We start from the raw sequence: 16,749 nt of genomic DNA on the forward strand, positions 1-16,749 counted from the left end.
TCACTGGCGCCAGATTGTAGAGACAGCAACAATCTGTTTCCAGCCATGCCCTTTGATTAAAGTGGCAAATGATAAAAAAAAAAAAAAAAGTAAACAGTTGCTGAAGATTGCTGAATATTTGCCTTGATGCATGTGTACGCTTCATTGTGCTTTTCAATTTACAAAAGGTGTTCATTTGTAACAATTAGCTGCAACACAGCACGATAGAGGATTCTGTAAAGCACGCTCAGCACGCATCCCTCCGCAGCATTCACCTGTTCAGCTGCCTGCATCTCCCCGTAGCTGTCCAGGAAGTTGCCCTGGATGACAGTTCCCACGATGGTCAGACCCTTTCCCGCCTTCAGCTGTGAGGCAAAGGTGAGCAGGCGAGGATATTTGACGTGGAGGTCCTCGTCCAGCTTCAACAGCACCAGCAGCTGAGGTCTGGAGAGCACACAGTCAGAGACAGTCAATAGTCCATTTTCATTAGATGCAGTTGTGTGGAAAGCATCTCTGATAAAGGACTTTCTTAATGGTCGGCGTTACGGGATGAGGGATGATAGATTTTATTTACTGGATTTTGATTAAAACTGAACATTCAGTACTAATGTGTAGATGTGTGTCCAGATGAGCAGGATCAACGGTTGAAATGTGAAAGTTACTAGGACATTAAGGTTGCATACAACTGCTGCTTCTATAGAAATTTAAATCACAGAGAATCAAGTCCTAACTGAAGAGATAAAGTCAAAGACATGCTGCTGAGATGCTGTATACTAAACTGAAACAGCTCTCGTTTGTCTTTTCCACGAAATTTATTACAGTTTTGACCTGGATGTGGAGACATATTTTGACCTCAAGACAACCAGTGTTTACTGAGCGGCCTTCTTTCCATTTTACTGATATATTGCCTCCATTCATTCATCCTTCCACTATCTGATGACACACCTACTGACTGGAAAAAAAACATCATGGCAAGTATGTTTCGGAAAACTCTCTGAGTCAAACCACAACTTCCCAAAACTGTGCAAACACACATGCAGATTTACATATCAATAAGCACCAAGGTCTGGCATATGTTGCACATCAGGCATTGTCGCTGTAGTGGAGGATCATTTTTGCAGGAGATAAAGAACCTTCCAATTTATTTAATTTGACCACCTGGATGACGTTAAGCATTTCTGAAATTTGATTAAAAAAAAAAAATGTGTTGCTTCTCCCTCATCCATCCATTTAAAAGGGCCAGTAAGCTTGGAAATGCTAAGTCTGCTAACATAAATTAAAGACTGGCTATCTTCATATCAGATAGAACAATGATAGCAATGTAAAATATATGCTAATGATCAGAAGGTGACAGTGAGGGATGTTCATCGTGCCATGACGGAACACAGATGTAAAATCAACATGTGGCTCCTCGGAGATGGAGATGGAGATTCAGAGCATCTCGTTCAGGTGTAACTTTACCTCCAGTTCTTGGTGTGCGGGGGTCCAACCTCCAGCCGTAACAGGGCGTACCGAGCAGCGCTGAGGGACAGTCCTCTTATTCCGTCTCCCCACTCCTTCTCAGCTCTGTTGTGTGATCGGAAGAGATGAGACACAAACATAAGGAACGGCAGACAACCTAGGTGACCGACTCTCCCCTACTGTCCTTTTACAGATATGCAGAGGTCAGACAGAAACAGAGACATAACCATTATCGCCCTATGCCACACAAACGCTAATCAGACTTCAGACATACCCTTGGTACTCTATGTACTTGTAGATCATCCCTGCGATGCCCATGGCCACAATAGCATAGTACCAGGAGGAGATGAACATTAGAGCCAGACACATACTCATGCCAAGGAAGGACAGAGCCCTGTGGGTGCGACACGTAAAGGCTGAAGTTATGTTTTTGCATACCAAGTTGACAACTGGAGCATAAATCTCACAGACGGGGTCTTGTAACAGAAAGGCTGATGGTTTGAACACCTGAGACAGCCTTGACAATTGGACAGGGAGTGTGTTTCTACTCCTTGTAATAAGTATGGTGGGGAGATACACCTGTACTCACCAGTGGTAATATTTAAACCTTGGCCTCCAGTTGGGTGTGCGTAAAAGAGTCTGAACTGCACAGGCCAAGTTTACAAAGAGGTAGCACATCAAGAAGAACCTGTTAAATGAAAACAAAGTTCATTTTTAAATACAATTGACTTGGATAGTGTCATAACATCAGGGAAGTAGTTGGCCTTAACCAAACATGGAAACTGAGACGTTCATACATGCTGTATACACTCGACATCTATTATATTCTTGGCCTTACATAGACAGGATAGGAGCCACCATATCCAGTGAGGCAATAAGGATGCCCAGCTCAGCAATGAGACCAGTCAGTAGTAGTGCCCATGTAGGCTCTCCATTGGTCTTTCCATGACCAAACACCTGAAACAAAACATGCAAGAAAAAAACAGGTCACTTGCGGTTTGATGCAAATCACTTCCTCTTCGATACTGTATCCTATTCAAATACGCTTGCCAGTCAAACATCACCAATGCAAACATTTCCAAAGAAATGCACTGAGTGTTGTCGTATGTTTTGGGCCCAGCCAGAAGCAAACTGCCTCTTGACTTTCAAGTATGGAGGATCCATTTCTATTGAGTTATTGTGAAATGGCGATTTTAATCAGAGAACCTGAGGCAGTTACACAATGTATAAACAACAGCATGTCGCACCCTGAGGAAAGGAATGATGTTGTCCTTGGCAATAGCCTGCAGAAGTCGAGGAGCCCCGGTTAGGGACTGCAGGCCCGCCCCAACTGTGGAGAAGAATGAGCCGATAACAATGACCCACGGGGTCGGCCAGGACAGCGTTCCCACCACCAAGTTTTTTCTAACAGCGTCCCCAAACCTGCAAGAAAATGAAGGCATCTCATTTCTGTTCTTAGATTTTACTTTGCAGTGACATAATAGTCGCACACAAATGAACTTACTTGTCTCTAAGGACTACCCCCTCGATGCAGGCGCCAAACAGGACAACAGAACTTAGATCTTAATGCAAGAGGTCAAGGAGATCATGGTGACATTAAGATTAAGAACAGTTTATCACATCTGCCTTCCTCTCTTGTCATGTCTCGTCAACAAAATAAGGATACAAACAAGTGATGTGGTCGTGATAGCTAAGATAGTTCCCACAGGTATGGACTTCTGAGCATCACGGAGATCACCAGATCTGTTGGAGCCTGCCATGATGCCTAGAAGGAAAGATAGGTGGTAGATAAAAAACAAAGGACATGTAAAAACTGTTTTACCCTGCCCCCTAGTGGCTTGATTAGAGAGAGGTTTGAGGCTTTTCCGTTGGAGTGCATCTTCAAAACAGATTCCCTTGTGTGTTTTGGATACAGCTTATGATATCGTCATACCTGTGGCAGACGGGAAGAAGATCCCCACCAGGAGTGTGAATGATGTGGCGATGTCCGCGGACACGTACATGCCAAAGTTCTCCATGGCACTGTGGCCGTCCACTGACTGTAGCCCCGGTTTCTCTAAGATCTCCCCTTTCTGCTGGTAGGCGCCCCACATGTTATCTGAGAACAACCGACAGACATTTTAATCACTGGCAGCAAAATAACATGATGATTCATTTGTAAAATTCTTGAAAATGAAGGCATGGTATCCAAAATACATACTGAACTAGAAAGGCTAAATTTAAGGTTTTCCTCTCAAAGATTCACCTCTAATAATCCCACTGCTCAGTCCAGGGATGCCCTGTATTTCTGTCACGTTGTTCTGCATGAAGTAGTCATCACACTGAGTGCTGCTCATGTTCCCTGGCAGACAGAACCTGTCCCACAGCTGGCTGGGCCCTGTGATGTTTCCTGTTACCACGGTCTTAGAGCACACGTCAAAGCGGTCCCTCACCAAAGTCCTGTTTCCCAGCATGCAGATCCTTCAGCAAGAACAGAGACAGAAATACAATTAGTATACTGTTATTTGTCATTATTTCCACCACCTCAAACAATAATACTGGAGAAACATGTATTATTTCTCCTTGTGGAATCAACATTCCTTGCATCCCATAATTCTATTCAAAGGCCTCCGTAATGCCCACTACTTCCTGTTAAAACCTCTGTTTATTGTGGGGACCTGTATGTGCACACTCACGGGAATTCTGGCGGATGAGTCATGGATTTGAGTGCCCCGGCATAGATGGAGACAATTGAAATAATGACGCAGGCGAGGAAAAGAGAGGCCAGCTTGTTAACATATTTCACTCCGACAAAAACCACCACAGCCATCAGGCTGAGGCAGATAGTGCCGTAAACTCGCATGTTGTTCAGCATGGCACTGTCACTCCCATGGGGGTCCGTGGCGTGAAATATGGCCGCCTGGGGGACCAGATATTTCTGAGGAGAAAAAAAAAAAACAGACAGCAGGACAGTTTGTATGTAATGGACTACAGAAGACTGTTTAGGGATCATATCTATGCGTACAAATGTGAGGTTGACGGGATAATATTTTTGCACACTGACCAAGAAGATTTCGATGGCCCCCAATATGTACATGGCAGAAGCAAAGGTGGTGCCCAAGTAGAAGCACAGCCCCACAGCTCCACCGAACTCGGGGCCGAGGGAGCGTGAGATCATGAAGTATGCCCCTCCAGCTACAACAGTAGCACAAAACTGTTAGACACACTAAAAGCTGCTGGAGAGCACATCTTATTCTCTACATGCCGTGAACACAACAGTGCATTTCTGCTGCCCCCAAGTGGAAGAACAGAAAATGGAACTTCTAAATATATTCAGAACTGCTTTACACCTTCTTTTTTTTTTAACTGCTCCACACAATAGAACAACAGCCGACAAAAGTATTTAAGCAACATTACGTAACTTTTTTACCTTGAAATAACAGCTCAAAAATCAATTTGACGGTATCTTGTCACAGTGGTGAATGATGTCTCTGTTTAGTATCACTAGTTTCTGCACTATGTAGCTTCAGTGAGAGGGTAGGACCGCAGCATTACATTGTTATGATGTAGTGAGTTTTGTTTGTAGTCCACTCCTACATTATGTCTGACAAATTGTCACATTTGATTGGATTTGTATGGTGTTACCCTCAGAAACTGGAGCAGGTGACGAATCACACAAAATGCAAATTTATTTACATGATGTTGCTTTAAGAGACTGCATGTGTTCACATACCAGGAATCTTACATTTTACATTGCTCTCAGTGTTTCTCATACATAAATAGACACACAGCTAGGAACAAGGATAACAAAAACTACACATATTAAGTAAAGAATGCTAATATCTAAAGAATGGTCAGGTATGTGAAAAGAAGTCAGAAATGTAAATTTAGCGCTTACTTGAACGCACGTCTGCTGCTAGTATGACATTATGTATGTCTTATTTTAGTGTATTGCTGATTAGGAATGAATGTTATTTTAACTATTATTTATTTATCCTTTTACGTATAAGTGTATTCATATTTCTGTTTACATCTCGTATTGTTTGTATTGGTATTGCAATGTTTCTTTTGAAAATGTCAATAAACAGGTCATCTTTAAAAAAAAGTATACAGTATCTACACACATTATCAGAAGGTTCAAATTATTACCTGGAACAACACCATTAGTAGCAATGGCACTCATTGATATGGCTGTGAGCATCGTCTGCAGAGGAAAGGGGAAAATATGATTAACATTAATTAAAAAAGGACCCACATGCAGACGTCATGGCAAGTTGTGGGCATTAGAAATCTATCACAGCTTCCACCTAAGACAGCGTACTCCTAAACATTTACCATGTGTAGCCTGAAATTCAGTAAAAGCCCAGTTGATTTGATATGTAAGAATTCGGTAACAGGTTTCATACTGAGCAGAAAACACAAGTCAAAGTGACATTTTTTTGGGCGCAATAATTGCTGATGCTCATGCAACCATGTGGATTCGATTGACTGGTTTGGCAATAAGAGCTGGCCCACATTGTTTGGTGGGATCAACCCAGTGTAACAGTGTATGCGTGTGTGTGTGTGTGTGTGTACAGTATGCGCGCATGCGTGTGTGCGTGTACTGACACACGAGCAGCACATGAGGACGATCAGGAGGGACTGCATGATGCCAGCCATCCCAACGATCCACGTCAGTCGGAGGAAAAGAATGACACCGAAGATGTTCTGGAGACACGGCAGGTAGACTCCCATCAGAGTGCCCATGTTGGGAGACTGACAGAGAGAAAAAGGGAGAGGGAGAGAAAAGGGGGAGGGGGCGGAGAGAGAGAGAGAGAGAGAGAGGGGAGAATATTGACCATGACATTTCAGGAAACAAGTGCATTGATCATTAGCATTGATTGATGTACTTTTTAAAGGTCATTCAATCACGTTATCAGCTCTCTCCATGTCGACCAGGTCTTGCACAACCGCAGCCTGACTGCAGAGCGTGCAAAGGCATAAGCGATCAATCAGCAAGTCTTAATACTAACCTAGAATTTGGATAGCAAGGCGGGGAGAGAGCCAAGAGTGGAGGATAAAGTTTCTAAACCTCTAATGACTTGAGTGTACGCGTGATTAATAAAAAACAGTGAGACAAAGCGTTCCTGACCTTGGGGGTCTTCCTACGTGAGGCCTGAGCGCTCTCCTCCTCCTCATGCTCCTTGGCCCCCTGGGTGATGTTGGTGTAGCTGACCAAGCGGCTGAGCAGGGAGGAAACCTTTGGCCGGATGTCCAGCTCTTCCTGGAGGGGAGGACGGTGGGGAAGAGGTTAAACAACCTAATTTGGTTTAAGAGTTAAGCTCTGGTAGAAATATCGGGAAGTAAAAAAACAAAACAACAGACCTCGAACAAAGCCAGATTCCTGTCATAGAAGTCATTCTTCTTGCCTGCAGCATCGGCACTGCTGAGAAATGGACTGTCTTCTTTATGATTCCCATGTCCTGTTAGAAACAATAAAAAAAAACAGACAATTTGAGCTACAGGCCCAAACAGAGAGATATTTTTCCTGCCAGGTGAACGTTGTTGATTTGAAGGAAACGTCTTCCAGGTAACACAAACATTGTGACTGCGACATCAGGTTCATGTTGTCACTGATATGACAGAAGCATTATGATACCAGCATCACCCTCTCTTGAGAAGACGCTTATTCACTGGAACAGGCAAACAGTACAAAGTATCCAGTGGGGTTTGTGTTGATTCAGAGCCTTCTTTCATATAACAAGGAAAAAAAATCTAGATGAATTCAGTGCTCATTTAAATGTCTTAAAGATTTATAGATTTATTTGTTTTTTGTTTACATTAGTTTGTGGGTGTACAGCTCTGTGGCTTAAATATTCACAAGTACAGGAACACGTCACTGTGATTGTGTCGCGTGCAGCAAAAGACTGTCATGGATGGCTTTAAAGGTGCAGTCTGTAGTTTTGGGGAAGAAAAGAAAAATTATCAGTGATTGATTTGCAAGATTCAATTAACTGAATAAACTAACTGTCCCCAAAGGAGAAGACACTTCAGTACTGTTGTTTATATTTGCAGGACACCTTTATAGCTTCAAACAGTGTCCTGGAAACCTCATTTCCTTCTGAGGACAGCTTGTTTAGTCAGTTATGGAAAGATTAAAAACATTTCATATTTTGTATAGTGGCCCATAACTGCATAGTTCCCCTTTAAGTTATGTAAGTGGATATTTATAGACATAAACAGCAACTGCATCCCCAGCTGAGTAAAATGATCCGTTTGAAACAAACAATGTACAAATAATTCCATGTGGTTTAATTAAAACATCTCATATAGTTGCACTATTGAGATAAAATCTCCATGAGCAAACAGTAAAACAGCCCAGCATCATTGCCTGTACAGTAATTCATGAAAACAAAGTATGACAGTAAATAGAGTTTTCTACTCCAGGTCCAACTTTTCCAGGAGAAATCCTTTTCAAAATTCAGTCAGACAGCTTTTAAATGTCACTTTTAATTACAACTCAAGCATCTTCATAATCCCAATGGAGCGGTAAACTCTTGAAAGCCAGTTCCACTGCCACTGAAGCAGCAGCGGAAAGGCCAAAAGCAGCACAGACCGGCACAGCAAAGTCCAGGTGATAAACAAGCATATAATTCGATTTCATTCTCATTAACTTCTGCTTTTGAAGAAAAAGACTCCAGCAGAGATGAGCTCAGTGCCCGGGGGCAATTATTGCACGCAAAGTAGCACCGCAAACCTTATCACACACATTCACACTCCAAGACATGCACATACCTCATTACCTAGTAGTTACCTAACCTTGGGTTATTAGAGCATGTAAACTTTGACAGCAGCATCTCTGAAGCCAAATTAATCCTGCGACAAAAAGTCTGCCAACTCACCGAGTGGGCATGAAATAGAAAAATATTCTCAACACTACACAAAAATAGACGAGCTTTGGCTGCAAGTGAGTTGGCTGAGCTTCAGCAGTGGTCTTCACTCACCTGTGCTCTGTGTCCCACTGCTGCTAGTATCACTGTGGGTAAGCATAGTTATGAGCTGTGTGCAGTCTGCAACACACGACTCTGTGCTCTAGCCTGGGGAATTGTCGATTTCTATCCAGGACACCCGGTCACCCAGGGTGAATACTCACTCAGGGGCCTGATCTAACACATGGTGCACGGTGAGGGGGGTGAAAGGTGGGGAGTGCAGGACACAGTGGTAACTCACTGCCTCTCTCTCTCTCTCACACACACACACACACACACACACACACACACGCACACTTGCCTTTGCTCAAGGGGGGAAAAAAAACACCTTGGGTTGAGGATTTCTCAACTTATTGCAGACTGGATAAATCTGGATGTGTTATCAATTACAAATTGTCTTCCGAGCCATTATTCCAAAAACACAACAATAAGCAAAACAATAACAACTTGTGAAATGTCAAAAGGATGCAAAATTCAGAAGAAAGTAGATGCATCAAGGTCAAATTCCTTTTGGCTTGTTTTTCCAAACCCTTCAGAGCTGGATTGCAACGATGCCTGGGAGGAGATAAGAGTAAAAACAATGCCAACACTGTCCTCTAGTGTCATCTCACTGTCACTGGCATGAGATTAGAAAAGAAAAAAAAAAAACACAGTATCTCTGTTTAAAACTACAATGAAGAGAGAATACTGCAGACGAAATAGAGGTACAGCTGAACTTAAAGAGACATCCGGCATTTTGGGAGCCATGCAGATTGATGTTTCTCTATAATTAGCCATGAAATAAAGTACACTCAGATGTTTCCTGTTTCTCAGCCCTGTGCTGCTCCAAATACTCTGTTCCACATGACTATCCTAATGCTAAAACCTAAAATAGCTCAGCCACAGACCAGCACAATAAAAGTCACTCGAACAATCGAGCAGAGGAGGCTGCGGGGGTCTCCCCTTAATAACCTGACATTAAATGTCTAATTAAAAAGATTAAAGATTAACCGGCTTGTTATGAAGGCGCACGGGAGTCATGCAGTGCGCACAGAGCGGCGCAGAAGCTTTACAGCGACGTGTACCAACACGTCACCCGGGCCCCCACCAGAACAGCTCACTGCCTCTGCCGGGAGAGGACTGGGAGGGTGCATCAAGGCAGAGAAGTTGAACATGAATTTTACTTTCTACTGACTCACAATCCCGAGACAAATATTGCAAATATTGTATCTTCTAACTCTTGCGAGGACTTTTTTTGTTCTCAGTAAAAAGTATAAAATGTTGGTTTTGAGGCACACTGGATGTTGTGCTCACAGGGCAATTATTTTAAAAAGTGTACACCCTGTTAACAAGCCTTTCAAGCAGATTATAAGCACAACTGGAGCTCTTGTACTTATAACTGCTATAATGGTCGGGAGGCAATAGGTAAGTGAGCATACTTCTGTCTGCCACCTTTCAGCTGAAGCTCCAGTGTGATGAGAAAAGTCCAAAGCAAATGTTTTGATGGGGTCCTGATGTGTCGGGTCTGTCTGGGTATAATCTGCTGCGTATTTACACCTCAATCGATTTGTAGGAGACGATGTTAAGTGCAAAGAATGTCACGAAACAAGCAAACTCTGAGCAAATCTACAAGACAAAATCAATAATATATTTTTTTTTGTGATCGCTCTGACAAACAACTTTCAGAAAACAGGCTGACGGTTTACTCCATCTGGGCCGTTCTGTGTACTCAGATGTAATATTTGGATTATTCGGCGTATACTGTGACATTTCAAATGGGCATTTAAAAAAAAAACCCAAAAAACTAATCGTTCAAGAGAGAGAAAGAAACTTCACAACAATGCGTCTGCATTTCATAAAGCCGATTAGACATGGAAAACAATATCGCTGCCCATTAGCTTCTTAGGGTTTGAAAAAGCCTCTTTGCTAAACTTCCTCTTTAATAAATAGGACTTAACACCAGAGAGGCAGAGAAGTCGCTCAGCTTAGCTCACTTTATTTCTTTGCAGTTAGTTGGCAGGAATGTTCTGCTGCGGAGGTGAGGTGTGTGTGTGTGTGTGTGTGTGTGTGTGTGTGCAGTAAATGAGAGTATAAGTGTATGTGCATATCATTAGCTCCCTCTGCTTTTAAACACTGCACGCCTTCTAAAAGTAGAGCCACTTGTGAATCTGGGTTGGGCCGACATGATACAACTGTTGCAAGGCAGCAGCTCAAATGGTTTAAACTTGTTCTGTTTTGTCCACTGTTTTCAGCTCATTTTACTTTCCTCCTGAGGCTGTAAAATGATTCTCCCACCACTCAGAGTCACGTTGACTCCTTATAACTGTCTGCATGGGCAACCACTCCTTCAAGTGTGAAACTGCCATGATTCATTTGGAGGCTTGCTTTGAAACCTAATATGTATTTGTCACAAGCAGGAGCTGTGGGAGTCCAAGTTCAGATAAAACCAAAGCCCAGTTGGGTCTATATGTGTTAGCATTAGCATACAGCGCAGAGCTAACCCGGCTAACACTTTGTTACAGTCACAGTATGGTGCATCACTGCGGAGGCATGATAACATTAGGCATACATTCATCGTAATAGCAAATAATGTTTAACTGGGGCGTGACGAGTGCACAGGTTGCACGCTCCCACTTTGGTGCAAGCTGAGGGCACGCCAATCAAAATATTAACCATATTTACAGTAAATGAATGCCAATGTGTTCGTGCAAACGGATGTCTCAAACTCACTAGTACACATCTAGCAGTGGTAGATTCAGGATGTTTGAGGGGCCACAAGTGACATATTTATAGTGAAGAGATGGCAGTTACAGGGCAAGGCACCCAAGAGGGCACTTCATCATGTTTTAAAGTCTTTTATTAAAACATGGGGCCAACAAAAGGGGGGGCAACTGTACTCCCTGCACCAACCCAGAGTCCACCAGTGCCTTCCATTACTCTGATTGACAGCTCCCTCTTCCCACAATGCATTGTAACATCAAATAAGCATATTTCCTCACTGAATGAAGCGACATTCATACCTTTTTCAGCATACAGTTGAAAGTATACCTATGTAGCATATAGTGTCAAGATGGCCATGAAATATCAAATGTTACAAGATAAAAAAAAACATGATTTGCTTCTCAAAAACTGCTACAAGCTTTATAGATAGTTGTTTGGTATCGTTGTACTTGCCTGCGGCTGGAAGCAGTGTAACTCTGCTGAAGCAATAGGCCAATGTTAGCTGTAATAGCTGTGTTTCATGCAGAGCTGCATCTGAACAGAGCAGAGGAATGCTAACCTGCTGAGTCGAACAGCAAAACATATTAGCTTTGATGTGTGCTAATGATGAGGGAGAAGGACGGCGGTTCAGCCTGATCACCTCAGGGGGTGAAGGTGGGCGGGAAACGGTGCATCGTACAGAACAGCCGACTTCCGAAAAAGACACAAGTTAATTAAACACATTTTGTCAATGGGTGTAGGACTAATGGCTGAACAGAGTGTGTGAACTGTCCGTCACTCATTACTTCACGAACTTAGTGAAGTTTATGCTGCACATCTGCTGTGCACACAACTCAACCACATCAGTGTTTAGCTCTGCTCAGTGTACAGATCACAGATCATGTGGTGCAAATGAACAGCTACACATAATCTACTGAATGTTCATACCATAAACAGCACGCTACCGTGAATGCAAATAGCAAGACGGTGAAAGTTTCCCCCTTAGTATTTGTATAAATCCTAACAGTGACCATTAACTAGGTTAAAGTGTCAGCTTTTGATTTTTTAATGTTTACTTCTCATATAATGGTTCACTGATCAATCACTGCCTGAAATGTTTTAAAACACACACACACACACACACAGGTCTACTCTTATCATGTCTACTCTTATCATGTCTACTCTTATCATGTCCATCTTATCTTGTAAACAGCTTTTTTTTCCCAAACACTTCTCATGCATCTTAATCTGATAGTGCCACAGCAGAGATAATTTCAGCTCCACGATTCACCATTCACCATCCCTCCAAATATAATTGAAGTAAAGATCATCCATACATGGCCACTAAACTATTCAGGATTTACACTGATGGTACTGTGTATGTTTGGTACTGATCTCTGCTTTATGTCATACGTGAAGCTGTGAAGAAGACTGCGGTACACCGGGGATGCACTGAATTGCTCAGAGATCCTCAGGGAGAGCTGGAAAACACGCTGGAAAAACAACATCTGGCTGCTCCTGCTTGCCCCATTGCCACTTTGATGCGAATGAGCAGATAGAACAAAGGTGGCAGATGATTGGATGGCAATGACAGTTACATCAGAGGAAATAATTTGTGACGAATAATCTAATTAAAGCACGATCCTCTGTATCATCCGTGATGATCTTTAAAGATGAATAAACTTGAAAGGGTATGTGAAGTCGCGTTTGTGTGTCCGGCCGTCCGAGTTTGTTCCGACTCTGTCATCAGCTCCACATTTCTTACATTCTCACGGGTTATCTGAGCAGCGTGCCAGCATGAAAGGAACGGTCACCCTGTTCTCAGAAATTAGAGAGGGAACGCACGGCAGCATTCTCCAAATCATCCACTCATTATGACATTTCTCAGAGGTAAAGACAAGCAAAACACACAGTTGTACCACGTGTTTATATTATTGACCCAGATGCAAATACAAGTTCTCTTCTTTCCAATAACAACTGGAATCATACCAGTCCAGTTTAATTCAATCAAGAATAATCCAATATTAAACTGAATAGTTCAATCCATAGTTTAAACCACCCATAACTGTCTAGACCATGATTCAAGATCCATGCATTATTCCCTGAGAAATGAATGGAGAAAAAGAAAGGCCTATCCACCCATTCTCGCACTTTAAAGAACATTTTATTATCTTCCTGGCTCCATCCATTTATCTGGATCCACACCCAAAAGAAAATGGCGTCTTTTCTTGGCCAGGACCCATCCTCCATCCAAGTGTTGGCGAAATCTGTTCAGTAATTTCTGTGTTATCCTGCCGACAAACTAACCGACCCACCGACAAAGAAAACAACACAGCATAACAAACAAATAAAAAAAGATAATCGAGCTTGCACCAATCAAAGTACCACCGTGGATCATGATTCACTGCTGAACACAGTGGAGATTTCCTTCTCATGAGGTGGTAAAGACCCAAAGCTAAAGTGCCTCTTGCTCTCCTTTCCTCCTGGATGTATATGTATGCATCAGTCATTTTTTACTATTATTACTTTTGTTAAAACTTATAATAATCTATACACACAGACTGAAGGCGAACAAGAGAATATAATAAGGTTTCCAACTGACACCCATTTAAGAAATGTCTCTGCCTTTCACTCATTGCAATTTGAGACATCATATTTATTAAGAAAGCAAGCTTAAATAGGTCATTTAAAGGTGCAAAATGTCAGAATTGCGCACCTGTTGAATTCATACTAAAAACAAATGGGGGGCAGCATATCACCTGAGTGACTGCTAACTGTGGCTAACTAGCTGCTGTTAGCCAGTAAGCTCCAGTTAACCGTGCGGCTAGCGGTGCAGACCGGGAACTCAGGAAGTGTTGGTGTTCACATCACTAGCGCACAGCAGCTTTGGACCAGGATTTCTTCGTTTTGGGTGACAAAAGAAAGCTCAATGTTGAGGACCAGCTGTGTTCCGACAAACACATATGCTCTCCTTTTTCACGTTTTAGAACAGAAGCAAGAAACTGAGAAGTCTTTCTTCCCTGAAACATGAGGGCTATTTTAGGGTAGTTGCTCGTGCTCAGGAGTGCAGCACCGTTACAATGACCGCAGTGTTGGTCCAGTCCAGTCCAGTCCAGTCCAGTCCTGTGCTGTGCTGTGCTGAACAGAGCCAAGTTCATAGGGGTGAAAACAGACTCAGCACTGTGTCACTTCCTCAGCACTGCAGACGTCACACTGTAGCTGACACATGTTCCATACCCGAGCAAACCCACCACTCCCATGATGAAATCATTCGGCACAGGCAACCGCTCCTGGCACCGTTAAACCCACAGCGAATACTATCCCACCCAACTTTGCTCTGCTTAGATGTCATAATGCTGCTGATGTAAAACTGAATATGTACACAAAGTACGTTGTACATGTTCCAAACTGCCTCCTGGACTTTCGTATTGATGCTTAAAATGAGCCGGCTGAAACAGCTCTTCTCCATGCTTCAAAGATGCTACGCAGTTGATTCCGCTGACTTGAGCAGCTGTTGCGGTTTAGTTCCTACATGTGTTTGAAACGGAATGGTAACGTACTGCGTGCCCGTTGACCCTGTCATCGTTCATCATAGTCTCCCCCACCTCCACCTCCTCCTTCTCTCCCTCACCATGTTCACCTCAGCACGCAGCTATCCCCCCCCCAAAAAAAAATTGGACGGTTATTGTTGCTCCCCGGCTAGTAAGTGAGAATTATGACAGCAGGAAGACGAGGGCGACAGCCACAATCATATGTGAAACGCACCCATAAAACATTGAGGGTTATATTAGGACATCTGCTTTTTTTCCCTTTCCCTCTGTCATTATAGCCTCTTGTAGGAGCATGGCACAAAGTTAGCCAACTCCCAAGTCCTGTTACATTATCTTAAGTGTATTAACTTCTGCTCTTTGGCTCTGGAGGGTGACTTCCATGCATTCCAGAAATATGCATGCAAACAGCTATGTCAACATGCTGACATTCCAACTTGTGACGCTTCAGATATCAGTCCTTGTGCTCTGTGGCCCACTGATGCACAGCTCATCTCATCTGCATGGCACCGTGCTGATACATATGCACTCACACATTTTACTGGAGGCTTGTTAACACGGTGACAAGTTAAGTGGGTCTTCCTTCATCCTTTGCACTCTGACCTGACGTTATTTGGTTGCGTGTGACGTACACAGTTAGCCTCGCATTCCCTGCTAGATGGTGCAGTAGCATAGATGGACTGCCAGACAGTGTGTGTGTGTGTGTGTGTGTGTGTGTGTGGTTTTGCTGCCCAGCCTGAGCCCTCTGGGCACTTGGTAAAGCGTGGGTGCTTCATGTTAAAAGGCCACACCCATGTGCGCCTTGTATTAAAAAAAACTCTGCTCCCCCCCAGTTGCTTTACTCCCTCAGCCAACACAAATCAGAGCTTCTCTCACATAATCCCACAAGCGTCTCTCCTTGTCCTCCCTTTTCCCTCTTCTGTTTTCTCCCCACCTCTTTACACGCTGATACAGTGGAGGAACAAGTGAGTGACAGTGAGGGACAAGCTGAGGCAGAGGAGCGAGGAGGGAGAAATCTGCTCCCGTGTTGTTGAGCAGCCAATCTCTGTGAAAGGAAATCCTCCCCTGTCACAAAGAGAGCTCCATCTTTTGTGCAAGTAAAGCACTCGGGGCCTTTTCTTGTCGCGGCTGCACCAGCCCCCCTCGCAAAAAAAAAAAAAAAAAAAAAAAATCCCACCCCCGTTGTGGCTTCCCCCCCCTCCACAGTTGTCACCCCTTTCATTGTTTTCCCTTTGTCTGTCCCTGAGATTATTAAAAATGGCGAGAAATGATAACAGAAGTGTTTCCACAACTTTACTAAACGTGAGCTGTCACACACACAGATCTGCCTCCTATAGGAAAACTGCTTTCTGGCGCAGGAGAATTGCCATGGTAACCATACAACCAGCTGTTCAGAAGGCTCTCAGGACAAAGCGACGCTTTACCATGCTGTGCTTGGTCCGACTCAGCAAGTATCACTTTTCAGGACACACCTTACAACTTCCAATTTACTCTCGTTGTCCCCAAGCTGGGAGATAAAAAAGAAGTTGTGAGTCTTACCATCAGAGCTGACAGTGTCTTGATGATCAGGGAAGTCCTGTCCAGTGTCCCTGTAATCCACCCAGTTAATCCCCTCTAGACTGTCGTAGCTGGCCTGAGCTTGATCCTTCACCGGTACCACTGTGAAGTGAGGCATGTTTTCATCTCTCTCCTCTGCGTCTCCAGCTCAGACTTAACATAGCAGGCTAGCTGTTAGCCGGCCTCAGTTCAACTCCCACTAATGGCAACTACATTCCACTACACTGCGCTCACTTCCTCTGGAGGGTATTATCATACTCCCCGCCCATAGGCCAGCCCCTCACTGGGCTCTCTGTGTGAACAGAAAGGGTATGGAGGTCCCAGGGATGCGTTTTGGGAAGACGCTCACCCTCCCCAAGGGGGCAGGGGTGACATGCAGGGCTCCAGCTGAAGAGTTTAGCTTTGTCATCTCTGAGTCATGCAGAGTGAGAGGGTGAGAGGGAGCTGGGTGACCCCTTTTCTTCATAATGTCATAATGACAGCAGACAGAGTGAACCTTGTCTATCCAAAGTTCAGACAGACGGTCCTCTGTGTATGCAGGCCTTTCCCAAAACACACACACACACACAGCGACGTGG

General features: G+C 43.6%; 1 protein-coding gene across 1 annotated transcript in view; it reads right to left on the bottom strand.

Moving 5' to 3' along the window:
* Positions 1-16,404, bottom strand: part of slc12a4 (solute carrier family 12 member 4) — a 21,404-nt gene extending 5,000 nt beyond the window's left edge. The window contains exons 1-17 of the mRNA XM_037094571.1: positions 16,154-16,404; positions 6,784-6,881; positions 6,551-6,682; positions 6,028-6,174; positions 5,569-5,623; positions 4,484-4,614; positions 4,116-4,357; positions 3,686-3,900; positions 3,374-3,538; positions 3,107-3,205; positions 2,945-3,002; positions 2,688-2,862; positions 2,279-2,397; positions 2,030-2,128; positions 1,715-1,834; positions 1,441-1,545; positions 255-423 (exon numbers count right to left, since the gene is read on the bottom strand). Coding sequence (XP_036950466.1) covers positions 255-423; positions 1,441-1,545; positions 1,715-1,834; positions 2,030-2,128; positions 2,279-2,397; positions 2,688-2,862; positions 2,945-3,002; positions 3,107-3,205; positions 3,374-3,538; positions 3,686-3,900; positions 4,116-4,357; positions 4,484-4,614; positions 5,569-5,623; positions 6,028-6,174; positions 6,551-6,682; positions 6,784-6,881; positions 16,154-16,289 — 2,265 coding nt within the window. The 5' untranslated portion in view covers positions 16,290-16,404. The remainder of the gene's footprint in view (positions 1-254; positions 424-1,440; positions 1,546-1,714; positions 1,835-2,029; positions 2,129-2,278; positions 2,398-2,687; positions 2,863-2,944; positions 3,003-3,106; positions 3,206-3,373; positions 3,539-3,685; positions 3,901-4,115; positions 4,358-4,483; positions 4,615-5,568; positions 5,624-6,027; positions 6,175-6,550; positions 6,683-6,783; positions 6,882-16,153) is intronic.
* Between the last annotated feature and the right edge of the window lie 345 nt (positions 16,405-16,749).

The sequence above is a fragment of the Acanthopagrus latus genome, chromosome 4, assembly GCF_904848185.1.
Source record: "Acanthopagrus latus isolate v.2019 chromosome 4, fAcaLat1.1, whole genome shotgun sequence".
Taxonomy (NCBI): domain Eukaryota; kingdom Metazoa; phylum Chordata; class Actinopteri; order Spariformes; family Sparidae; genus Acanthopagrus; species Acanthopagrus latus.